This window comes from Neophocaena asiaeorientalis, unplaced genomic scaffold, assembly GCF_003031525.2.
Source record: "Neophocaena asiaeorientalis asiaeorientalis breed wild unplaced genomic scaffold, Neophocaena_asiaeorientalis_V1.1 scaffold345, whole genome shotgun sequence".
NCBI lineage: Eukaryota > Metazoa > Chordata > Mammalia > Artiodactyla > Phocoenidae > Neophocaena > Neophocaena asiaeorientalis.
The window spans coordinates 1,372,789-1,397,452 of NW_020175181.1; the positions used below are offsets into that span (position 1 = coordinate 1,372,789).

A 24,664-nucleotide genomic window follows, 5' to 3' on the forward strand; every position below is an offset into this window, starting at 1 on the left:
GTAAGAGGAGGGGAAAGATAGCTGGCTGCTGTGGGGAGTCAGAGAAGAGCTATTGGAAGAAAGAGAATCTGATAAATGTGGTAGTGGGGGGAAGTAAAAAAACAGGGACGGGGTGAGGGGGAGAGATTTCAGGTTGGTGAAAGCGGTCTGTCTCAGTTTCCTCATCTGTAACATGAGAATAATCATAGTACCCTCCTTCCTAGTTTCGTGTGGATTAAGTTAATCCATGTGAAGCATTTAGAATAGTGTCTGGCATGTGGTAAATGTTAGCTCTTTGTGTCAGAAAGTCAGAGAGGTTGATTGTGGAAAAATCAGGGAGAGGTTCAGATGACTGGTTAACAGCTTGGGTTACAAGTTTTTGAGTAGGGGGTCGATACACACGCAGAAAGAAGATATTCTTGGCAAGAGCAATGGGCAGGGTGTTAGGGCACAAGGATGCTGGTTCCAGCTCCTCCTCTCAATAGTGTTATCACTTTGAGCAAACCCCCTGACTCCACCGGGGGTCTGCTATCTTTCTGTCATCTCAGGTCCCTTCCAAATTCTACACTGCAAAGTGATGCAGACTTGGAAGAGAAGGCTGTGACTGCTTGGTGACTGCATGGGTAATGAGGGACCAGATGAAGGGGGACACCACAGAAGCTTCCAGGGTTTGATCCAGCATGAGTAAATCGAGAAGAGGAGCAGGTTTGAAGGAAAGAAAGATGACCTTTGTTTGGGCATTCTGAGTTTAAGATGAGAATAACACATCTCAATGGAAATGAACGTCCAAAGGAGACGGTTAGCAGTGTGGGTCTTGATTCTGGGAACCATTTGCAGGGCAATAGTTGGAAACTATAAGAATGGATGCCACCAAATCTTCAATGTGAATCTGAGTGATCTACCTCTGACATCCTATGGCCCAGAATATGATCCTGATGACTGGGAGAAATGTTGCTGAAAAGACGGGATGGTGAAAGTAAACTCTGGAACCATCAGAAATGGAAATTTGTGCCTGTTCCTTAGAGGTGAGGGGATCGGCACCTAGGGAGACTTGAAGGAATTGGTCCTAGAAGGTCCTGATTTCAAAGTCGCTGTCAGTGGAAGGCAGCTGCTTAGGCCCTGGCCCCAGCCCTGGCAGGAAGCTAACTCACTTCCCCTCCAGGTGGCCCTGGCTGCTGCTGTGGGTTTGCTTTCTCTGCTCTTCCCCGTCTCCTCCGTTCAGGAGCTTCTGGCAACTTAAAAAGTCATCCCAGCCATCTTGTGACTACTCAGTTGTCACCCGTTCCTTTGCCTGCCCCCTTAAGTTACAAAATCTGTTGTATTTTAAGTGTGTCAAGTCAAAAATGTTGCCTTTGAAATATAATGGCGGTAGGTTGCATTTCATTTAGTCCTGTAATTAGGAGCCAAGACCTAGAGGCTGACATGAATGTTTAGAGATCTCAAAGAAATCAGTGGGTTCACTGGGGAGGCCTGAGGTGTTGGGCAAGCAGGCTGCAGTGGAGACTAAGGTTAGAGGGAATGCAGTGGTGGCGGTGGTATTGATAGGCAGCCACACATTTCCAAAGAGACTGGAAGAGAATTCCTGAGACCAAAAAAGGCTAAGAGTCCCTCGGGCACTAGGACAAGATCTATTTTATAACCACTCCAAGACAGATTTCCATGGGTCTAGTGCCAATGGGAAATCTTGGCTGTACCAGGCAACTAACTCATTCAGTCAACCATCACTGATGGCGCAATGAACTCCAGTGCCTGGGGCCAGAGAGATAGGGGCCCCAGCAGTAAGGAGCATTTTATGCCTACCACCCTAGGTCAGAAGACTGAAGAGTGGGAGGAAAAAGGGGGGAATAATAACAACCGGGCCTTGGGTCATGCCAACCCAGATGGGAATTCCAGCTTGTGGGGACTCTTGAGCAAAAGTCCACTATGCACAAATGCACACATTTTTTTTCCTTCCAACCCTTCCCATAGGTACAATACTTCAGGAGCTAACCTCCCTGGACGCAGGGCCCAGTGCCCCTTTTCCAGGTCTTGTTGCCTTTTCACTCCTGAGCCTAATCCTGACTATGTCTTCTGCTTGAAATTGTCACACTAATCACAGAGATTAAGCTCCACACCTTCCCCCCTGCCCCACGTGCCCCCTAACCCTCTCTCTCCCCCGATTTCCCCCAGGATAAGGCTTCACTTGTCTCACTTCCCACATACTTTTCCACCCAAGCTTTTTTCAGGAGTTGTTAGCTCTTAGCTGAGTCCAGTTTAGTCCTGGAGACCATTTTTAACTTGGTTAAAAATGTTCCTCCAGGCACTAGGCCAAATGACCCATTCAAGGCTGATAAAGACTCGCTGACCTAGGCACAGGAAGTTCTGGGAGGTGAAGGACATTTCTGGATGGTTCTAAAATGAAACCTTTTCCGCTTTCCCCTGACCCTAGGACAACCTATTGAGTCCACAGTCTGACACAACAGAGTATGGAACAGAGGAAGAAGGATCAGGTGACAGTCTCTAATCATTTGTAGAACCTTGGTCAAATCAATTACCTTCTGGGCCTCAGTTTCCTTCTTCATAAAATGACCTTGAAGGCCCCCTTCAGCTCTGAGAGTCTAGTTTACTTTGCAACTGGGTCAGCTGGTTTCTGGACAGCCTTGGAAAGCTGAAGCACTTCCAAGGCCTTCCCTTATGTCATTTGCAGTCTAGAAAGTCTACTTTCCAGGATCTAGTTGTGTTTCAACAGATCTAAAAGTTTGGTTGCACTTGGATCTGCTTCAAATTTCCAGGAGATGCAAAGCATAATGTGTGTAATCCTTTAAGACCTAGACCCTCATTCTCCCAGAGCAGAGCTGGGAACAGACTGCTCACTGAGGGGACACGTGAGGGAGTACATGGCTGGGATTTCACCGTTACATGGAGGGAACATGGGGTTGGGATTCTAAACAGAAAACTTCTGGGAAATGGTGAGGGCTGCGTGATGAGAGGGGAGGCCGGGGAACTACAGACTGCTAAAGGCCGAGACCAAGCTTAGGAGTCACTGGGCTGGTGCATGGAGGACAAACTGCTGATGGTCCCAGGCCAGGGAAGCCCACTCCGGGCTAGTGCACCCTTAGCTCACCGTGCACACAGCCTGCCAGTCAGTCCCCTTACCCAGCTGTTCCAGCCCCATAGCAGCTCCTGTAGTTTTCTTTGGCTCAGAGAAGCAGAGGCGTCCCCTGAGCCCTGGCCCCCCTCTACCGCAGAGCAACTGGCTTCCATTACCCCTGACAGCTCCAGAGAAACAGCCCAGCCCCTGGCCCCAGCCTGGCTCAGTGCCGTTCCCTTTTATGGTGAAGCTGAGGGAAAGCAAGGAGGTGGAGGGGAGTAGGTTTTGGCTGGGCAGAGGGTTGTAGAGCCCCAGGCTGCCTCTCCCCTCACCAGAGACCCTCGGACATCTACCCACAGTCATCTTCCTTTTTTCTCCTCGGCGGTCCACTCTGCTTATAACCCACACGACCCCTCTTGCTGGTCCCAACCTTTCCTCCTTTTCCCCCTCCCTCACATCCGGGGGGGGTGGTGATTTCCCACTTGGCTTAAGTCCCACGGTTTGGGTTTTGATTCCGGGAGGGTCCGCCCTATTTCCGACGCCCACCTCTGAGAGTGGGATGGAGGGAGGGAGTCCGGAAGGGAGGCACTGGTCAGATCACAGGCAGGATCGTTCTATTTGGCGGATGTGGGGTAGAAAGGCTGGCGCCGAGGAGAGTTAGCCGGCCGTCCCAGCCCTGTCCCCATTCTGCACCGCCTCTCACCCCTCTCCCGGCCGCCCGGACCAGGGTGGGGACCCTGAGGGCAGGGCGCAAAGGAAGCACCTGGCCGGGCCGGGAAGCGAAGGGTGGGCAGCAGCATGTGGGCCCGCGACTGAGAGGGGGGCCGGAGTCTAGGGTCAGGCCGAGCCTCCCGCTCGGTCCCGCCGCCACACTCTCGCTCTAGCCCACTCCTCGGCTCCAAGGAAGCGGCCCCAGCGCCCCTAACCCTGTCCCGGACCACGCCAACAGCTCACAGCTGCGCCGTGCCGCGTACGAAGCGAGCGTCTGCAGCCAGCCCGCCCCCTATGGCGGCCGGCCCCTCCTCAGCCCCGCCCAAGACCCCGCCCCTTGCGAGTGCGCCGCGGGAGCAGGCGAGACGCGGGGGCTAGGGAGTCCTTGCCGGCCGAGCCTGGCGGCCGGAAGTGGCTGTTTTGGGACTGAGCTGGCGCAGCAAACTTCCGGTCCAGGTCTCCTACCTCGAGCTAGTCCGCAGGTCGTGTCGGAGCCGAGCCCTGCTGATCAGGTGAGAGGCACGCAGGCGTGGTCCACGGCCCATCGGCGGTGGCTGGGCCAGTGGGGCGAGAAAGGGTCCTGGTCTGGGCGAGGAGTGCGCCGGTCCGAGGCTCAGTCCCCCCTCTTCTCCGCAGCATGATCACGGACGTGCAGCTCGCCATCTTTGCCAACATGCTGGGCGTGTCGCTCTTCCTGCTTGTCGTTCTTTATCACTACGTGGCCGTCAACAATCCCAAGAAGCAGGAATGAAAGTGGCGCTTTCTCCGCCCCAGGTAACGGTACGGGGCTGTAGCGCCCAGCCCCAGAGAGTGAGTGGCGGGGCCGCGCCAGGGCGTGAAGGGTTCGAAACTTCAAATTAGAAAGTGTTGGGCCAAGCTTGATACTGGGCCCCTTTATCCGCACAGAGCAGCGAGTGCCCTGACCCCTTCCCCCTTAAACTGCTCCCTGCTAGAACGGGGTGGGTTCCCTAAACCCCCTCAGTCCGCATCTTCATGTGGTCCCCAGATGCCCAAGTTGATAGTACGGGTACAAGAAAGTACTGACACCCGAAGGAATAAAGGTACTGAGGATGCCGTCCAAGTGAGAGGATTTAGGCTCTTCACTTAAATAGTACTCACTTTTCCAAGGTTGTTTAGGGTTTTATTTAGGCATAATTTTTTTTTGTGAGGGGTTGGAAAGATAGAGAATTCTATTTCAGGGGCACAGGGCACTGATTTAGGGGTTGGCTAGTGTAGACCCAAGCCATAGAGAAGAATGGGATGGGGGGAGGTGTTGTATGAACGTCTGGTAAACCAACCCATAAGTGTGGGCGAGAATTGTAAGGGGGGACAGGCTGGATGGGAGTTGATTCCTGAAGGATTGCCCCAGAGGAAAGCTGCAGCATTTTCCTTACCTCAGGTCTTTCCCCCTCTTTTCTAGGGTTCCAGGACATAGTCTGAGGCAAGATGGAGGGTGTGAGGGGCCTTCACACTTCACTTCATCCCTTCTACCCATCACAACATACAAAGCAACTACACCTGGATTTTTCCAAACAACTTTTATTTCTTCAAAGTCTTCCTTAACCTTGTGGAGCAAGAAGCTGCCACTGAATAGGGCCCAGCATAGGGCTACTTTATTTTCCACTCCCTCCCCCCAGTATAAAAATATAGATTTTTTTTGTGGTCCCAAAATCGTGTGCTGTGGAGGGAGGGAAGGGGTGGCAGGTCCCTGCTTTGTCCTGTCTCAAGGTGATGCTCTGCAGTGTCTCAGAACAGTGTGGCTGGCGTTCCAAGGAGTTATAATTGTCACATGGAATCAGGAGCTGAGAAAGGGGGCTAGCACATTTCTCACTGTGTTCCCCATCTCCGGGTCATGTGCTGGGCGTGAAGGTCAAGGCCTCAAACCCGAGGAGAAACAGTGAGTGGAGGAGATTTAGGGACAAAACAAACCTCAGTTTGGCCCAAGGGCCCCCCACTGTAACAAATCCGGGACCGGGAGTCAGACAGACTACGGGAAATAGGAGAAAAGGCAGGGGCAGAGCAGGGCCGTGGGGGCCCAGCCTGAGGCAGCCTGCAACAGAGAAGAGAGAGGAGTCAGGGTTGTGAAAACTCCACCCTTCTTCTGGTCTTTCAGCCAGGGGCTGGGAGATGAGAGAGGCAAGGTGGGTGAGGATAGGCAGGTTGAGCACTGCACAGTGGTCTGACAGGAATGGTCTGACCAGCCTGCTCCTCAGGCCTAACTGGAAGTTGTTCTCTTGTCTGTTGGAGTGAAGACGGACAGCATGATGGGGAAAAAAGTCAGGGACTAGGTTCTTAATGAAGGTACATTTAGTCTTTCGGGGGTCAAAGGGAGAAGGGAAGGAAGAAAATGATCTTGAATGGCAGAAATGGGAATAAGGGGATAGAAGTGGGAGGTGGGGTGAAGAGTTGCACCCTGGTGCTCACCGTGGTATGGAGCAGGGTCCCGGCTCTGGCTCACTGCTCTCCCTGGTCCGGGGTATAGGGGACGTGGGGCCCGAAGAGCCTCTCATCCCTCTGCGAGTCGGCGGTGAGCCCCGGCCCAACCTGGGCCTAGCCTGTGTGGACAGTGGGTAGGCTATGAGGCTGGATTCTTCCATGAACTTTTTTGCTTCTAGGTTTCCTTCTAGTATCCACACGTATGAGTGTAGTATGGGTGTCAACACGAGTACTGGGACCTTGAGTTCCTGGGCACTGTTCCTAGCTGAGAAGGTAGGGCAGGATAATAGCTAGAAAACTCTTGGGTTCAGTTTATGACTATACATTCCACGCCTTACTTAACTAGGGGAGTCAGAAGGGTCCAGCATTTAACCTTCATGGCTATACCACGGTCAAGATCTGGCTGAGTAGAGAAGCACGGTGTGGAAAGATGTTGGAGGATTAGTGGGTCTGCCTCAGAGCCTTCATTGCCTCAGCCCCTGCCAGAGCAGCTTAAGCTTCACCTATCCCGTCAGCTTCTGCCTATACCTAACTTCAGTCAACCTAGTATGGGGATCCGGAGTGAATCGGAGTTGGTGGCACAGCTGTTCCTAGGAGCAGCAACCAGATGTGTTACCTGGGGAATCCGGGACCCCTCCTGGCGGGAACTCTCCTCGGGCAGGTCTGGGCAGAAAGAGAGGAGAAGCTAAGGCAGGGGCAGGCAAAGCCAAGCTAGCAGGCTGAGGTCAGGGTATGTCTGGCAGGGATACTGGGATTGGCAGCAAGCAAGAGACCTGGCTGAAGGGGAGGGGGGTGCAGCACCGGACGGACAGGCACTCGGGCATCAGAGCAGCTCTCTGCTGTGGTTGTGCGGAGAGGCTGTAAAGCAGTGCTGGGCATTTTCCCTCCCACTGCCCAGGTGAACAGCGCCTTGCTGGGCTCCGCCAGAGTTGCTATGCTGGGGACTGGGGAAGACCCAAAAATGTTACCTGTAGTCGGGTCCTGCTACAGGGGATCCGAGGTCCAGCCCCTAGCAGACCTTTCCCAATCACCATGACAGCCTCTGGTTTGTCCCCTGAGGGTAGGAATGAGCAGCTACTCCCTAGGGAACAAAGGAAACTGATATCAGGATGGGGCCATGGAGAAGAGGTAACTTCCTTTAGATCAGGGTTTCTCAATATTGGCAATATTGACATTTTGGGCTGGATAATTCTTTGTTGTGGGTGGCTGCCTTGTGAATTTCAGGATGTTTAGCAGCATCTCTGGCCTCTGCTCAGCAGATGGCATTTCTTCCCCTGCCTCCTCCCCACTGTAACAACGAAAAGTCTCTCCAGACAAATGTCCGCTGCCTGGCAAAATCGCCGCTGGTTCAGAAGCACGTCACGCTCTAGCCTGGTCCGAGGGGTAGAACAGTAACTTGAGCTTGAATCAGAACCCACTTAACTGAACTACTATGAATTTATAGACCTTAGAGTTATCCCAATCACATGTGTGAGCATTTAAGGATCAAGTCATCAGTACCCAAGACTGGTGGATTGATTCAGGGCTACCTGTCGAAGAGAGTTAACAGATTGGGAGTAGTGGGCTCTGAGGGAGGTAGAAGATGTTAGACTGGAGTCTTAGAAATCATCCCCATCCAGTGCTTTACACGGCTGGGTCTATAACTTAAAAGGAGAGCAGACAGTCTAGGCTCTTTGTGGATGATATGGTCACACAACATTTGCGGTGATGACAGGTGAAAGGCCTATGCTTTTTTCATTCTTCAGTTTTGTCTAAGTTGCCCAGCTCCTGGAGTCAAGGAGCTTGAATAAATAGCAGGTAGGAAAAGTCCTCAGGTTCCTCAACTGTAAACATAAGGATTAAATGAGATAATGTGCTTAGAGCAGTGCCTGCCACATAGTAAATGCTCAATAAGTGGTAACTTATTTTATTACACAAAGATGTTCACTAAACTCCAGCCTCCTGTACAAGGGCATTGATGTTAGGGATTTAGGATAATCCAGGAGGATAACTGATGCCCCTGGTCTGGAGTGGCCTGTATTACATCAAGTCAGGAATGAGGTCCAGGTCACATGGCAGCATAGCTGGAGGGATTTCTTCAAGCCTAGTCAGGAGTCTGGCCTATGCCCTGGGAGGTAGGGAAGGAAGGAGGTTGGCCAACCCAGATTTCAGGGGCAGTGGGTACAGACCTGATATGCCGAGTGAGTTGGGCAGTAGGCAGGAGCCCATGTGTACAGAGGCTGTGTTAGAACTAACAGGAGTTGGGGACGGGGCCGGGCTGCTTGAAGTAGGGTGATGGGTCAGTGGCTGCTGCCGCCGTCTCCTGTCCTGGCTTCGGGGCTCTGAGTGGAAGGGACACAAGCAGATAAAAGGGCAAATAAATGAGACATTGTCACTCCCCTGCCCCATTGGCCTTCCCTTGTCGGCAGATGCCTGTTTTCAAGCTTGTCATCACACCAGCATCCCACTTCTGAAGTAAGTCTAAGATGGGTAGAACTAATAATTTATTCCAGCTCTCCAGTTTTCATCCAGCCCTCATCCTACGTCACCTCTCTGGAGCTAACCAGCCTACTCACCCACCAGTTCATTCTTCTGGCAAAGAAGTTATTGAGCTTGGCTTTCCTAGGTGCTCCTCTTCCCCCCTAACCGCCCCTTTTCAACTACTTGTCCTGCCCCTAAATGTCAGTGTCCCCCACCATTTTAGCCTTGGTTCTCTCCTGCTCTATGTACTCAGAACTCCCAAGTCTGCCTCTTGCCCTTTTTTTCCTGAACTGCAGTTCTAATTGTCTACTGATCGTTCCTACCTGGCAGTCTCTCATGACCCAAACAAAACTCATTTTCTCCCCTCCTTCCTTTTGTTCTCCCCATCTTGGTGAAAAATCTGCTAGAAACCTTGTTTCCTCTTTCGACTCCTCCCTCACATTTAGATTTGTGTTTAACCCAAATCTGGACAATTCTCCCTCTGCCTTCACTTGAATTCCTCTTTATTCACCCTTGCCATTGCCAGCATCCAGATACAGGTCTTTATCTCTCATCCAGGCTTTTGAAAAAACTTCCCCACTGGCCTCCCCAGCTTGAGTCTCTTCCCTTTTACAATCCATCCTTCACACAGATGCCAGAAATTATTCTTCTAAAATACAGACCTGATCAAGTCATTTTGGCTCAGGCAAGGGAGAGACACTGAAGGTCTTTTAAAGGATAGAGTCTAAACTTTTTAACTCGGCACTCAGAGCCCCGCCCACCGTGGGTCCAGTCCACACATCCTTAGTGGGATGCTGACGTGATCCTTCACACCCTCTGCCATAGCCTCTAGGGCTACTAGCTGTGTGGTTCCTCTGCAAAGTCTGTTTCCTCTTCTAGTGAAACTTCGGACATCTTATATGTCCCATCTCAAATGTCACCTCTGTGAAGCCTCGCTGACCATTAACAGTAGGATTAATTCTTCTCTTTCATTGTCCTTTGTTCACTTGGCTAGTAATTGTTTATGGTTTCTGTCTCCTTAACTAAATATTAGTACATGTAAAGTACTTAATACTGCCTGGCACATAGTAAGTGCTCAATAAATGTTAGCTAATATTCTAATTGGAACTTGAGTCTCTTGAGGGTAGGGACCTTGTCTTTTCTAATACTGTACATCCCTGTGCCTGTAAAGTACTGCCTGGAAAACCAGAGACCTTAAACATTTTGTTTACCCAGATATCAGACACCCACTGTAGACCGTAAGCTGGCTCAACAATCCCTGTCTAAGGGCATATGGTTATACTCTGTGGGGCAGCTCTCTTGGTCCCTTCTTTGTAGCTAGAGCCTCACTGCTACGGATTCTGAAAGGTGGGGTCCCAGTGGGGTAGATGGTGAGGTAGGGAGATTCTCAGGCTTGGCAGGTCCTTCCTTATCACAGGGGGACAGCAGGCACCAAATGCTCTCAAACGGAATGAGCTGTTAACTTTTGTGGAGCTGAATTCGATGGTAGTTCCAGATGCCAGTTGACTTCTAACAAAGCAACATGTGTTACATGTGAAAAGGCCCTAAAGTAGGAAGTAGGTGACAGTAACTTTACCTTGTCTAGCTACACTAGCAGTGACAAGGCTACTTCTGGAAGGTCCCAAACCAAATTTTAAAAGACTGATACTCGTATGAATAAGGACGAGAAGAAAGGGCGAGGTCTCAGGATGGAAGCTACTCTAGCTTTGAGGAGTTTGCCAAGATGCTGGGTACCAATTAGAGTCTAAGACCACAGACGGGAGTCAAAAACAACCAGACCTAGTAAGAGTTGGCACAGCGATGCCAACAAAACAACCGAAGTCAGACTCATGGCCACAGTCACATAACTCGAAACATTACCCACCACCAATGACTTAGAGACACTGTAGAGCCTAGAGCTGGGTAATTCTTTGGTTAAAACAGGGATGTCAAGATGATGTCAAGTGACAATGCACAGTAGGCAGAAATAATGAACTTTAATGACAGAGGGGGAAATAGCAGGAAATAGATGATCTGAGAAATATCTATACACAGAAGGATGTTGAAACCATGTTAAGGGATGAAGCCTCACCCCACCCCAAGGAAGGATAAGAGAGCAGGCTAGAAATTGAGTGAAGGCCTCTGGGACATTTGTAGGTTCTAGTAAGGAACTGAGTGGCACTTAAGATACAAAGCGAGGGAGGGAGACGCAAGAGGGAAGAGATACGGGAACATATGTATATGTATAACTGATTCACTGTGTTATAAAGCAGAAACTAACACACCATTGTAAAGCAATTATACCCCAATAAAGATGTTAAAAAAAAAAAAAAGAAGATACAAAGCAAAACAGGCAAATGATATAAAAAATGCCAATGTGAAATGTAAGGATCAAAGGAAAGAAATTAAGGATACAACTCAGGAATCCTGCCCCTAAAGAGAGTTTCAGGGTAGGAGACAGGTTCTAGTTTAGGAGAGAGGCCTGATCTGGAAAGTAGAAGGCATTTAAAGGTAACACGTCATCACTTAAAAGACTGAAGGTTCGGGGGCTGCCTGTGAATTTGGCAGCGTGAGCACACAGCCCAGTTTCTCATGTTTTGGCTTCTGGGCCGCGGTATAATCCAGGCCTACCCAGTCTCCACTGTGACAAGAATTAAAGGGAGGAGCCCCAACTCTCTTCTTTCTTGGCTCGAATCTAGAGAAACAGTGCCTTAAGGCTGAATGCGAGTGATAACGTGAACAGCTCTGCATCTAGAGGTTGTGAGATGGTGTTTTATGATAATCAGCCCCTAGGTTCCATTTGGGAGAGGCTGGACAGTCCTGGGGCAGAGGCCAGAGGCATAGAGCCAGACGACCTTACCATTGTATGAGTCAGAATGGATATTCTAAGGGCTCACAATTTTGAGGGGCAGTTGTGTAACCTGTGCCTAGGTCATGCATCATCCCTCCAAAACATCTTTAGAACTGTCCCTACAGGTAGCACCCCAGATCTCATTGGATCCCTAGGATGAATGCAGACCTGATTTATGCCCTGTGAGGGGTGGACAGGCGAGACAAGCCTTCATTCAGCTTCAACTTCCTGCCTTTTATTTGTTCACAAATATTTGCAGATCATTTAATAAGTGCCAGGCATGGTGCTAGGTGCTAAGGGAATAAATAGATGTGTTAGGAGATATTTCCTGCCATCAGATAAGTTTTATTACTCTGCTATTTAACACAAAACTTTTGTTTGCAGGGGAAAAAGTAAAGGTGATGATGGTGCTGGAGGCACTCTTCCTATGTCCTTTGCCTCACTTCTCAAAGGAGCCTCCACTCACCATTGGCCTTTAGCTGCTCTATCAGAAGCTGCTGGTCAGCTGAGACAAGGCATCACAGAGGCCAGGAGAGAATGCTGGTAACCTCAGCTTTAAGTGCCAGAGCTGGGGCGGACTAGAGTGGCCATGGTGGGCTGATGGCTGAAGGCTCCCCGCTTTACACTGAAGTCCCTTGTCTTTTACACCAGTATCCCGCTGGGTAGGGTGGAGGGCTAGGGAATAAGTTTAAGTTATTGAGTGAGACTTGCTTGAATCCAGGGCCAGGACTAGTATGAAGCGAGTGAGGCGCCTAGAGTGCATAGTTTAAGGAGGCCCTTGCCTGACCCTGAGAGCGAGTGCCTTCTTAAATCATGTGTCCTAGGCACCTCACTGGCTTCCCTCTAGTCCGAGCCCTGTTTTCATCAATACATAGGCGACAGAAGGAGGAGCCCGTTTACTATCCACCCCCTCCCCAGCAGGTCGTCCTCCGAGCTGTCTGCGTCTGCTTGTGCACCAGGAAATCGCACACTTTAGCTGTTATGTTAGCTGTTCCCCAGTGAGCTCTCCCTCCTGCTCCTCGGTGGCATCTGTGGACAGTGCCCTCTGCGCTCTGAGCCCCGCGGTCAGGGACGTGACCATGGGTCTGGGAAGGCGGTTCTCGGGACCTAATTTGCAGCAGGGGGAGAACGAGGTAAGGAAGATCCTGGCACTATGGTCAGGGGCGCTGGGAGGCAAGGCTTACTCAGGCTTGTCCAGCCTCCTGCCCCAGCAACATTCCTGCTCACCCCAAGTTGGCTACTTTTTGGCTTCTAAAATGTCATCCCCCAGCCTCCGAGGACAGACCCTGCCAGACTAGTTCCCTGAACTTCTAGCTTAAGCTTCTGGCTGGGCTACCTAGATCTTTTCTGAAATTTTCTGGGTAGCCCAATCTCATGTTCTGTTCTGGCCAATAAAGGATAGTCAATTAAACGTACGGTTAAATGTGATAAAATTTTTATACATTAGTGGGAATTTTCTTATAAATAAGTTGGTAAGTCAAAAAAAAAAAAAAAACCTTGTCAACGCAATCCCCGTTTTGGGAGTTGGAAAGTATATTTATAGCTGCTTTTATAGTTATAGAGATATGAGGGTCGTGTTCTTCCTATCTTGGAAGACAAAGTATGCCCAGATGTGGCAAAGGCCCAGGGGCCAGATGTGTGGAACCAGGAAATGTCACAAAGCTACAGCATAGGATAAATCACACAAACAAAATAAAGAAGTTTTTCTAAGGGTTAGTTGAAGATGCCATGTCCACATACCACAGCTGCATCCCAAGTCCCTACCCCAAGTCAGGGCCAGTCTCCCATCCTGGAGTCTTATCAGGGACTTTGAGATGAAGCGGTAAAACTGTAGCACCAGCAAATGCTCAGGAGAAAAGGAGTCAAGATTCCTAGATCTGATCTTTCAGCTCCTTACAGTATTCCTGTTTGGTATTATTAGGAACCTTCTTGACCCCCTGACCTTAGAGACATAGTTTCTTAGTTCTTACATATATTTATGCAAGTCCCTAGGGTGTCTTGGTACTCAGACCAGCTCTCTTTCTGCTTCTAAGTTCATTTACCTGGGGGAGCATGGCTTCTCACTTGGTTTCACCTGTACGTGGATGACTCTTAGATCCAACCCTGATGTCACCTTTTCTACAGTTTGGCCCTTTTTCTGCCTGTAGGTCATCTCCATATAGCTAGCCCATGACATCCAAGCATGTCTAAAATAGATAAACTCAGCACTTGTCTTCCAACAATGTCTTACTGTCATCATGACATTTTCCTTTAGCTTGTAGTCATGAAGCTCTCTTAGTTTGTCTCTCTTCCACCACCACTGAATCCTGCCACTTCTATTTCTAGTATGTACATTCATAGACCCTGGTATAGGCACTAGTTATCTCATGTATAAACTACTGCAAGGATCCCACCTCCCCGTCCCTGCTTGATTTATATATAAACAGTTCACAGATGGCTCTCTTAAATCTTTTGTTCCCATTATTCTCAGAAACACAGTCGTTGCCATATGTCTCGTTAACTCATAATCTTTGTTTTCAAGACATTCCGGCTTCTTCCTCCCACCTGCCTTCCTGATTCCCACGGGCAGGGCTTGGCCCTTTGAACCAGCTAGCGCGCCTGCCTGTGGCCCTCTCTGCGAGGCAGCTCTGGTCCTGGCTATCACTGTTGTCTCTGGAATGTTTTTGTTAAAACCATACACCACCACCCATCCTTCAAAACCATTTCTCAGCTGATCGTTCTTTGGGTGATTACTCTTGTGTTTATCTACCACAGTGGCTCCCCATGTTCCCTGTATGTTTATAATGAGTGTGTGCTTTTATGTTGTGTTTACTGCCCTGTGTCCCCCATAAAGTTTCAAGTCAGTCAACCAGGAATTACTTTGTACTGACTATGCCTGTTTTCTATTAGTTATTTGGGGGAAGTAACAAATAACCAGAATACACGTCTCTCACTCAAGGAGCTTAATACAACACTGTGCATTTGGTGGGGGGAGCAGGGAAGATGTTAATAAAATATTGACTAAAAACTGCCTAGAATCCTCCAGTGGGGACCTGGAAAAGGCTCTTTGCTACTTCCCTTTTGTAATCAGGGAAGGAGAATTTATGGTGCCAATATTCCTTCTATGAGTTAAAAGGAAAAGAAATTAAAAGAAGAAGAAATGTCCAGATTCAAGGTGGGAAACTCAAGTAGACTGGAGCACGAAAGGACTAAGCTTGAACAACTGCCACTTCATAGCTGCGCAATCTTGGACGAGTTACCCTTAAATACCCTCAGTCTCCTCATCAGGAAAGTGGAAATACCACCTATCCCACAGGGTCTTTGTGAGGATTAAATGAAATAAATATGCGATACTGTTTTTTTGTTGTTCACTGTTTAATGCTATTTAAATATAAGGCATTATTGCTTTAATACTCTCCTTCTATCAAACAGTGTGCAAAGTGTCCTTTCCCAATGAAGACAGACTCCAAGAGTGGGGCTTGGAACATAAGCAGAGGTAACTATGGAGCTTCTCAGGGGTAGAACATCTTACTGGTCAAAGCTGGTAAGGCCCGCTGCACTGTCTCCTGTGGCTGCTCTAACTAGTAGTCAGATTTCCACAGCCACTGACCCCAGTGCGTGTTTCTGCTCTGCACCGGAAACTTTGTTGCAAGCTGAGTAGCAAGGAAGTGCTAACGAGGACGAGTGCAGCTTGAAGACCAGCAAAGCTTAGTTCTAGCATTTAAGCCTCCATACTCTGGCAAGATTGCTGTAGCCCAGAAGCCACATACAATGTTGATTTTTGATTTAGTGTTATTTCCAGAAGTGGCCCGGCAACTGTCTCCCTACTACAGTCCGGGTCACTCCCGAGGAACGGCTCTGGATTCCCTTCCTCCTCTTCTTCCCTGAAGGCCCACCTGTTTTGGGGATACACTGTGACCCAGAATCTCTTATCTTGTATCAAGCAGGGTCTCCTTGGCCAAACCCAGGGGCACAGTTGAGCACTTGTGACCACTGCTAGAGGGGCTAGACTGTTGCTTTGTAAGCCTGGAACAGGAGCTGTCTGTAGTTGTTCCATTTTTCTTTGGAAGAGCTGGCATCCTTCTGATAACACTTTCTGAACAGGCTCTGAAGCTAGGAACAATTTCAGCCCATAGAGACCCTGGATAGTATTCTCCACCTTTGTATGGTGCTGCGATTTGGATTGTGAGGACATCTCCTTATGTTGCTCCCAACAAGACCGACCCTGTCCTTGACGTGGAGGCTCCATGTCTCAGTGTGACCCTGCTCTAGCCAGTGTTTCTTCCTTGGAAACTTTCCTGCCTCCCAGCAGTTGCTGAGACCCAGATACCGCGGACTCCCGCCTATGCCACACACGGTACCGTCTGGAGCTCGTGCCGCAGGGAACACCAAGGTCGCAGAAGAGGCTGTAGATTCTGCTATATACTAATTTTATTGATTCACCCCTTGGTCCCAGGCCAAGTGTGTATCTTCAAGCTCTCACTTCCCCCAGCAATGCCCCAAACAGGTGAACACCTGTTGCAGGGGCTCCCAGACTAGCTTACCTCTGACGGGGCCCAGCACCCGGTGGCTGACCTTTTGGGTGCTGGAGCCCAGGCCTGGCAGCCCTGCAGGCCGGCTGCCATGAAAAGGAAAGCTGAGGGAGTTCTTCATCTGTGGAGAATTTTGTTGACTGCCGCTGCTACCACCAGCACTTGTGCCAGTGCTAAAACTTCGCGCGCAGCTCAAGGTATTTTCAGAGCAGGAAACAGGCAGTCCACTGCAAAGAAGCAGATGCCAGTTAACCCTGGGCCAGGGAGGTTGTTGCAAGCCTTTCCCCATGGTCTGATGCTCAGTAAAGCATCACCTCTGGAGTGAAAAGGCACAGGGACTCATTCCAAGGGAGCAGGGAGGGATTTACGTCCATGGATAAGGCACCTAACCTGGGGCATCTCAGGATGCCTGGGAGCCCTTGTTCACACATAACGCGCTCCTGCAGACAATACGCTAAGAGCCATAAGGGCTGTCCCTGGGCAGCTTTAACTCCCAGCGAATTCCCCTTTAATGCCTTGGTGCTGCCCTTGGACCCCTCAGTCATTCACAACCACTGGAAGCTGAGACTTGCCCCCACCCGCACCCTAACTGTATTTGATTTGTGCAGGGCTCTGGAGCAGGGAATCCCCTAGCCTGCTTTCCCGATATCTGGGAAGTATGCAGCTCCAGGTAAAAGGGAAGAGGATCCCATTCTCCAAAAAATGCACTGATCTTACTAATTTGAGTTTACCCTGGAAATATTCACCATGTGGTCCTTCTGGAAGTTGGGAATCACACAAATTCCTTGGAACTCCTCGCTCTAGAGCCCTGTTCCACTTTCACAGCTTTTCTCCCTTCCACCCTGCTGGCCTTACTTGTTACTTTTGGGTGGAGTTCGAGAGCCTCTCTTCTTGTTGACACCCGTGTTCACAGTAGCGCTCAGGCCTCGACTGCTGCGCACGTGTTTTAGCATCCAGGCCCGGAGGTTCGTGAGGCTGTTATGCTCTGACAGCACAATTCGGGGCCATGGATTGCACTCTGCCATGTCCAGAGCTGCAATGGCCATAGCTCGTCCCACCTGTGGGGAGAGTCTGGTTTGGCTCAGTGTCTTGGTCTTCCAACCTAGGGTGCTGTGTTGGTTTGGGGTGCACAGCACAGTGGAAGGGAAGGAGAGGCCCGCCTCACGTTTGCTCAATGAGTAGCCCAACTTTTGTGCTCAGGCTGTTTATCCCAAGTGGATTTAGAGCTATTCCCTAAACTGTTGCCCATCTGCGGCCCTCATCCATTACGAGCAGGGGCAGGTGGGCTTTCTGGCTGGCACCAGGCAGGAGTTCTCCCAGCAGGAGAAGGCACTGGGATCTCTTCTATAACCCACAGCTCTTTCTACACCTCTTATGTGCCCTAGGACACCAGGATCGTCAGGTACCTCTGCAGAGGGGGTACTTTTAGGTCAGTAGTGAACAAATGCAATAGAAGGAGGAAGACAAGCTCAGGGGTTCTCTATGGCGGGGCTGGGGGGAGGTCAGAATAGTGCCCACTCATCCTCTCAGTACTCTTACAGTCAGAGGCCTGCGCCTGTTAACCGAGGAAGACAACCACGGTAGTTGAGAGATGAGGCAGCGATGGTGGTGCGCCTCTCCTCAGAGGACCTTAGAGTCAGGTAGCAAGAGTGAGGGCCTTTCCAGACGTTGCGGTTTCCCTTTTCCCCACTCATCCCCTGCATGCATACCTGCTCAAACTGTTCCACAGTGTATCTGGAGGGGAAGGCCGGCAGGGGAGGGGGACTGGCACGTCCGTTGTCATGGCAGGCGGCAGGGATACTGTTTACTGAGCGTCCAGTGTTGTAGTTGCATTCAAGTGTGTAGCTAAGACACAGAGACATTTATCAGAATCTGGACAGAACCGTGGGGGGACAGACTAGGTGGTCTATGAGATAATCATTTGGGAAAAAATATACACAGAGAGAAAGTGCTAATCCCCAGCAACTAGAAATTGACCTTAGCACTTTATTATATACCTAAGAAGGTCCCCAAAAGGGACCTTTAGTGTCCCAGACTAAAGACAGTAACACTAATTGTGAATCTGTCCTTTGAGAAGACTTCGGCTATCCCTGCCCCTTGAACGCCCTCGACTGGGTATTGTTTTCTTTGGGAAGCTATTTCATCAACTGTATCTCAATTTCCACCCAACCTGTGGATTATCCCTGAGGCTTTGTAGATTGCAACCCGGCCGCTTCCCTCTTTAGACTGGCCATCTCTGCGGTCTCGGGCATACATGTTCTTCTCTGAGAAATTGCAGCCCTGGAAGTCAAAGTGGGCTGAGTTCAAGGAGATGAGCTTTGGATACAGCATATTTTCCACCTGTTTGGGCGAGGAAAAAGGCAACTCAGAAGGAGAGACAGAGCAAGAAGGGATTCGGACAAGGAAGAGATGCCAAGCATGCGGCCATGTGCCTTAAACACAGCAGACACCTTCCGAACCACCGGCAGTAGTCAGTGTTTGTAAATTCTCACTGAATGTTTGACAATATTTCTAGGTGTTGGAAAGGTACGATTCTACCTCTTTTTAAGCCCTTCTTCTCTCCAATAATGCGAAATTCTCCTCCTCCCCTGGTTTCCCAAACCCTAGAAAAGACTAGGATGCCGACGGCTTGACCCTCATTCAGAGGTCATGACGTAACAACTGAGACGTGAGGGGCCCAGTGCTGCCCCTTCTTGGCTCTCTGGAGCTCGCTCAGGGTAGTGCACCTCTTGCAGCCCCAGGCTTTCCTGCCGGAAGGCCCCCTTCCCTGCATTTGTGGCCTGACCTTTATTTCCTAACCTGCAACACGTCCCACACTCACATGACCACCTGTGGATTCCTACCTGGGTGTTCTCGTCACTAAAGCTGTTTCCATACATGAAGCAGCCCCTTTTAGAAGCATGTCCATGCAGGTCCACGTAGTAAGCAACACCACTCTCTTTGGGGGGGATGGTGTCGGGGTCTGGATGCTCAGCCTCAGTGGACTGTTGTGGCATAATCCACACGCTGTGGTGCTTCGGCTCTGCTGGCTCGGTCTGTGTCCAGGCCTCAGGGTTCCTCCTGTCAGACGAGTGCCCAAGGCGAGCTTCATTTTGGAGATTGTTGGCTTTCTCAAGGTCGGAAAGGGGAGCATCAGGAGGGAGATGGGGACTGCGCTGGTGCTCAGAGGGACTCTGGGAGTTCAGACGGGAGTGCACGTGGTGGTAGAGAAGCACAGCTTTAGCCCCGTAGACGGCTGGGTGCAGGACTGCATCAGGCTTCAGGTACTGACGGTTCAGATTCACTCCACGCGAGTCTGTGCTGTAGGGAAACAAGGACCAAAGCAGGGTCTAGAGGGCTGGGCCAGCGAAGGAGGCACTAGAGTAGATGAAAAGGAGACTTGACTTGTGACACGAGAGGCTGAGGGTGCGTTAGGAGAGAAAGAACTGAGGCAGGCCCCCTCCGTGGCCAGCTGTCAGCCCTCCCACAGGACCCTAAAAGACAGCTCCCTCGGCTCAGCTGGACCTGGGCATTCCAGCTCTTCTCCTAGAGAGTGCCACTAGATGGGACACTCCTTCTCAGGTCACTGGATGATCACATGAACCTGCCCTTGTTAGGGTGCAAGAGGACTGGGAACACAGACGTTAGATGAGAGGCTGATAGTCTTCCACTGAGATGCAGGGCGTGAGGGGACTGGGAACAATCCAGGCGGGCTGGGGACGCTGCTTACCGGTAGTGGCCCCGGACTACGCCATCGGGGTTTAACATGGGAATCAGCTTAAAGACAAAGAGGCGACGTAGGGTTTGGGCCCGAGGATCGTCAGGTCGAAGGATGAAGTCCAGAAAGCCATTGAAGACAAAGCTAGATGGAGTCTCCCCAGGGTGTACCCTGCTGCTTAGGAAGAATATCTGAGGTGGAGAGGAGAGCAATTATTAGGTCAGTTGCTCTATATTCTGCGGTCACCATGTGGGGATGGTGGTGGGATGAGGTGGAAGCAGCCACTGGACTTCCAGCTGGCTGAGTTTGCAAATGAAGTAGGAGCCGTCACACTTGCCTCGGCATGCAGGCTGAGGCCGTGTCCACGGGGCTGCGGAATAACACGGCCTTAAGCCACCAGCAGTGCCTGGAGCTGGGCAAAGGCCAAGGTACTACCTTTATGCTATTTCTACTCACCCTCTTGCCTGTGAAACGGAATGGTCGGGGTGTGCTGGCATCAGGAAATAGCTGCTCTAGGCGGGGCTCTCGATCTTCTCGAAGCCCATGGCAGGAACTGATCGTTAGCAGATCTACACGAAGTCCATCCAGAGAGTAGCAAAGGGTCTCCCGGTGGTAATAGATGGTATCTAGGGGGCTGTAGAGGTACAAGTCATTAAGCCAGGAGAAGTCCCTGAAGTCCTACCAACAGGTGGGCCTTGTCATGAGCCCAGGATTTGTAGGATCTGGTACTTCACCCTAACCTTTGGGGCTTTACAGTCCCTCCCAGTTTTAAATGAGGCTGAGGATTTGGGTGGGTCTGCATTGCCAGAATGCAGGGAACAGGACAGGATAAACTTATTATTTTTTTCCCCGGTTTATGGTGCCCTAGGATAGACTACTTTGCATAGACACAGAGAGTTGGCCTCTGTTGGGGCAGGAGAACAACAAATGTGTGCTAAGCAATGGCAGTGCTGGCGAAATTCTGGGTAACTGACGGGAGCTGGGATACTAAGAGGCTTGAAGTAGGCAGGTGGATAAGTGGAGTGGAGCGGTGGTAATGCCAAGATCAAGGTCACACAGAAACATCTGTCAGAGGTACCCCAAATCCCACATTCTGTACAGAGAAAAGAACAGATGAGGTTTTGTTTCAGGGCTCTTAGGGTAAGTTCCAGGAGTAGCAGAGGTGCTGTGTGGTCCAGGACTGCATGACAGGAGTAAGAATGTGGCTGGCACCTGCTATGGGTAGGGTGGTTCTCCAGAAAGCGCTGGTCCAGCTGGTTTAGCAAATCCTGGCAGTCACTGTAGGAGAAGGGGTAGCAGAAGGCAAAGAAGGTGGTGGCCCCACGGCTTTCCACGAAACGGTGAACAAAGGATAACACAAACTGCGTCTCTGTCATCTGAGGAGCAGAGGAGGAAGAGAGAGGGGCAACATGCCATCGGCATCAGAACTAAGATCCTACTGGGGTCACCAGGAACTGACCTCACACCCTCATCACTTTTACCACTGTCCCTCCCTCTGAAACTCCACGTGACAGCCAGATCCTTCTAGGCTTCCCGAGGCAGGGGCTTATCTTGGACTCCAGCTGGCGCCAGAGGGATGCTGGTACCAAAACCTGGTGTCCCGCCTGCCTAGCACGCTGTATCAAAGGGACTCCTCTTTCCTTTTCCTCATCTGCTTTAGCACCCAAGTCTGTCTATCCTCCTCATGGAGAACTTACCTCAAAGGTGGGCCGGTCTCGAATGCGTTCCCAGCGTGGCCGGGTGGGCAGTGTGCGCACAAAGGGGGCCATGCCCTGGGAATACAGCTTGCTTTGCTTGTTCATGTTCATGACGTTGATCTTGATGAGTTTCCCTGGAGTTCCTCCCCGGACACTGAAGTAGAACCATGACCTGAGGGCCAGAGTAGGAGAGACAGGTCATTCTACATGGGAGGGTTGGAGAGGAGCTATGTGGGAGAGCTGGAGCAAGCCAAACTGGGAAAGGACTACTTGGTAGGGAGAGAGGGAGGGAGGGAGAGGAAGGGGGAGTGGGAGGGGAAGGGTAGTGTGCTGGCACGAACTCTCAAAGGGCTAACTGAAGCACGGGTGTGGGGTCAGCCTCTCTTCCTTCTTCCACCCTCCATTACTCTCCTCTTACCTGTTCCCATTCTCGAATTCTGTTTCAGCACAGTCTGGTCGGGTCCACACGTTGAACTCATAGTCAGGGGAAGAGGCAGTGCTGCTGGTGGAGGCTGAGGCACCACCCACTACTCCTTCCCCATCACTAGACACAGATTCCACCTTCTCCACGTGGGCTAGGTTCCCTGAATCAAAGCGAGAACTGAACAGCAATCCCCCACAGCGCAGCTCCATGGTGGGGCTGGGAAAGCATCCTTCTGCCCCACTCAGGCCCTGAGAGCTGGGGAAAAATGGTGGGGTAGGGAGGAGAGGGAAGAAAAATGAAAACACGTTCTTTGAGTATCTCTGGGTGAATGAGAGCTGCTCTTAGGGAGTGCCCTAAGAAACAAGAGTCTCTCTCCGCCTTAAAAAAAAAAAAGGTAGAAGTGGGCTTCCAGCAAAGGCCAAGAATAAGCAGTATTCTGTCCCCACACTAAGGGTTATAACTGACCTCAAAGGACCCAATTTTACCACAGCTTGGCGATTCCAAAATGAAATACTCAGTGGCTTAAGTATGCTGAGAAACACTAGACTCTAAGTTTCTTTGCAGCCCAAAGATTATAGAAGCTAGAGAGGTCAGATTGCCCAAACCTAGCCAAGATACACCCACCACCACATGTGGCCATCTTGAGAGATGGGCCGTTCTGGATCTCTGATTCCTAGACTGGCTCCCTACTCTGGAGAAGAGCAGAGTTGAGAGAACCAAGCTTCTAACTTTGGACGGGCAGCTTCCTCTCTCCACTCCTCCGTCCTCACAAGTACTGACCAGGCAGTTTTCTGTTGCTCCCCTGAGCCCTGGAAGGGCTGGTTCTTACTTGTTTTGTTATTACCCCATACCTATCAGGGAGGAAAACTAGACGGGTGGCCTTTGCCAAGCCAAAGGAAACTGGTCAGAAGCCATCTGCTCACCTGGAGACTACAGCTCAAACCCAGTTAGGGTACGGGTCTATTCCACCCCCTCACCCCCAGTCCTGTAAGCAGTGAGGCCCCTGAAAAAGCTACCCTGGTAGTTATGGGTGTTCTGAGCATCCCTAAAATAAAGTGGCCGATCGAGACCTACTTGGGGACAGGGGGATGGCTTCTCGACCCACAACTCTGAAGGACCCTCACACAAGGACCGAGACTGTCCCGGCCAGAGTGGGGTTTGTTGGCTTGGTACGGTTCTGGGCGGACTCACACTCGCGGGAGGGTAGGAAGGCGGGGCGTAGCGGGTAACAGGCGAGGCCACAGGAGCCGGCGTGCGGCCTGGGGCACCCCGGGCGAGGGGCGGGGCGGGGTGGGATTCCAGAGGGGCTCCGGGCCGCGGGGGGCTGAGAAGGGGGCGGGGCCGGGGCCCGCACTCCACGCAGAGCCCCTCACCTCTCTCCGGGCCGGTGATCCCGCTCCCTCTCCCGCTAGCGAGGCGCCACCTGGGCCCCGGCACCCGGGCCCTCCACCCAGGGCCCAAACAAAACCCGAGCGCCGTGGTGCCGGGACCCCGCTCTGCCGGGAAACAAGAAGTCTCACGCCTATTGGCCGCGGGGACAGCTGGCTACCCGCCCAGTAAGGCTCGCTGCCATTGGCCAGCACGCCGGGGTTCCCTCGCACGTTTAGCGGGTACCTGAGCCCGTACTGTTTGGGGGCTCGACCTGCGGGCCCGGCGGGAGGGTTCCGCCCGCGTCTTCTCAGAAGACGGTTAACGGCCTGCCCACCGGGAGGAGGAAAAGACGAAGTGACCAAGAAGGACACTGGAAAAGACTCACCTGCAAAATAAAAAGACAGTGTGTGAAGCTAACAACTGCCTACGGTACTGCTCTGTGTATTACAAAACACCCACCGGCTTCAGCCACTCTCCCGCGGTTCGGGGATCCTCCAGTGCCCGGGCCAAAAACCGAGTGGAGGATGCGGGCATCGATCCCGCTACCTCTCGCATGCTAAGCGAGCGCTCTACCATTTGAGCTAATCCCCCGGCCGCTGTTGGCTTCTTTCTTTTTGCCTTACAGGTTGTTCTGGGGTGTCCACTGACCAGTGAACCGACCGTAATTCAGAACATTCATTTAGCTTAGCACTCAAGTGCAGTGGGACCAGGGGCAAGATTTTTAAAAGCAGACATATAATAATTACACATAAGCAATAATAAGCCTCACTTAAAAGCACAGGTTAACATTCCTTTGCATGTAACCCCCAAGAGGGCGTACCCATACCCTCACTATTTACTGCATATATGTTTCACGGAACATCTGCAGTGCGTACGCAACTCACAGCCGGCTTCTAGGTAAGCTTTTCTCCTCGGAATGAGTGGAAGCTAAAAAGATCACACGAAGTCCTTCGAGCCGGAATCGAACCAGCGACCTAAGGATTGCCGTAGCTTACCCCCACTACAGTCCTCCGCTCTACCAACTGAGCTATCGAAGGCCCCGCTGCTATAAGCAATTGCCGTCGTTCCTCTAATACTTACGAAGACCTCACTCCAGGGTCTCAGTAATTTTAGCGTGGCCTGGCCGCCACCCTCTAAAGGAACTCCCCGGGGCCGAGCTCCTCCAGGGTGCACAGAACAGAGGAACCCGGAGACAGAAATGCGAGCAAAGGGCGCTGCCAAAGGACCCGCTTTCCAACCCTGGACGAAGGAAACACGGGCAATACAGTTTGCTTTCCGTTTCCTTGCTTTTTACAAAACAATACCGCCCCCCCGCCCCCACCAGCTGTGGTTTCTTACAGGACTGCGGACACTTCGAGACCTGGCCCACAACCCTGACTTATGGGCCGCATTTCTCCGGCCGGGCGGCTACGCACACGTGCTCTACAATCGCCCGGCGCCCGCTGGGTTTGCAAAGCCGACCGCTTACGTTCGCTATT

The 24,664-nt window shown here is 51.2% G+C and overlaps 2 protein-coding genes and 2 non-coding genes across 10 annotated transcripts; 1 reads left to right on the forward strand and 3 right to left on the reverse strand.

Moving 5' to 3' along the window:
* The first annotated feature begins 4,198 nt into the window (after positions 1–4,198).
* On the forward strand, positions 4,199–5,431 carry OST4 (oligosaccharyltransferase complex subunit 4, non-catalytic). 2 transcript variants are annotated; one of them, XM_024764468.1, is made up of 3 exons: positions 4,199–4,272; positions 4,397–4,534; positions 5,181–5,431. In XM_024764468.1, the coding sequence occupies exon 2, from the start codon at positions 4,398–4,400 to the stop codon at positions 4,509–4,511; it is 114 nt and encodes a 37-aa protein (XP_024620236.1). In that variant the 5' UTR covers positions 4,199–4,272; position 4,397; the 3' UTR covers positions 4,512–4,534; positions 5,181–5,431. The 2 variants fall into 2 exon arrangements, 1 of the variants encoding a protein (XP_024620236.1); XR_003005856.1 differs by having other exon boundaries at positions 4,268–4,272; positions 4,397–4,570; positions 5,181–5,416.
* A 147-nt stretch (positions 5,432–5,578) lies between these two features.
* On the reverse strand, positions 5,579–23,308 carry AGBL5 (AGBL carboxypeptidase 5). 6 transcript variants are annotated; one of them, XM_024764465.1, is made up of 16 exons: positions 23,189–23,308; positions 21,810–22,070; positions 21,392–21,563; positions 20,907–21,070; positions 20,151–20,328; positions 19,707–19,885; positions 18,841–19,297; positions 18,168–18,337; positions 17,707–17,842; positions 16,853–17,055; positions 16,010–16,224; positions 8,365–8,517; positions 7,165–7,277; positions 6,813–6,859; positions 6,185–6,315; positions 5,672–5,810 (listed from the first exon to the last, which is right to left on the reverse strand). In XM_024764465.1, the coding sequence occupies exons 2-15, from the start codon at positions 22,022–22,024 to the stop codon at positions 6,267–6,269; spliced, it is 2,451 nt and encodes an 816-aa protein (XP_024620233.1). In that variant the 5' UTR covers positions 22,025–22,070; positions 23,189–23,308; the 3' UTR covers positions 5,672–5,810; positions 6,185–6,266. The 6 variants fall into 6 exon arrangements, with proteins under 6 accessions (XP_024620232.1, XP_024620230.1, XP_024620231.1 ...); XM_024764467.1 differs by lacking the exon at positions 23,189–23,308 and adding an exon at positions 22,890–22,932; XM_024764464.1 differs by lacking the exon at positions 6,813–6,859 and having other exon boundaries at positions 5,579–5,810; positions 18,168–18,277.
* A 396-nt stretch (positions 23,309–23,704) lies between these two features.
* Positions 23,705–23,777, reverse strand: TRNAA-AGC (transfer RNA alanine (anticodon AGC)). The gene has a single exon. It is a non-coding gene; the product is annotated as a tRNA-Ala (tRNA).
* Positions 23,778–24,132: 355 nt separating this feature from the next.
* On the reverse strand, positions 24,133–24,223 carry TRNAY-GUA (transfer RNA tyrosine (anticodon GUA)). Its single transcript is given in 2 exon segments — positions 24,133–24,168; positions 24,187–24,223. It is a non-coding gene; the product is annotated as a tRNA-Tyr (tRNA).
* Between the last annotated feature and the right edge of the window lie 441 nt (positions 24,224–24,664).

Bases quoted from the DNA above. Each gene is read 5' to 3' on its own strand.
- OST4 (XM_024764468.1), top strand. From the start codon at position 4,398: ATGATCACGGACGTGCAGCTCGCCATCTTTGCCAACATGCTGGGCGTG.
- AGBL5 (XM_024764462.1), bottom strand. From the start codon at position 22,024: ATGGAGCTGCGCTGTGGGGGATTGCTGTTCAGTTCTCGCTTTGATTCA. The intron at 17,843-18,167 runs GTTGGGTGGAAA...TCTGTGTCTTAG, and splicing joins GCCTCAGGGATAATCCACAG to CTACACACTTGAATGCAACT. The intron at 16,225-16,852 runs GTAAGGCCAGCA...GCTTCTTTGCAG, and splicing joins ACTCCACCCAAAAGTAACAA to TGGACTGCCTGTTTCCTGCT.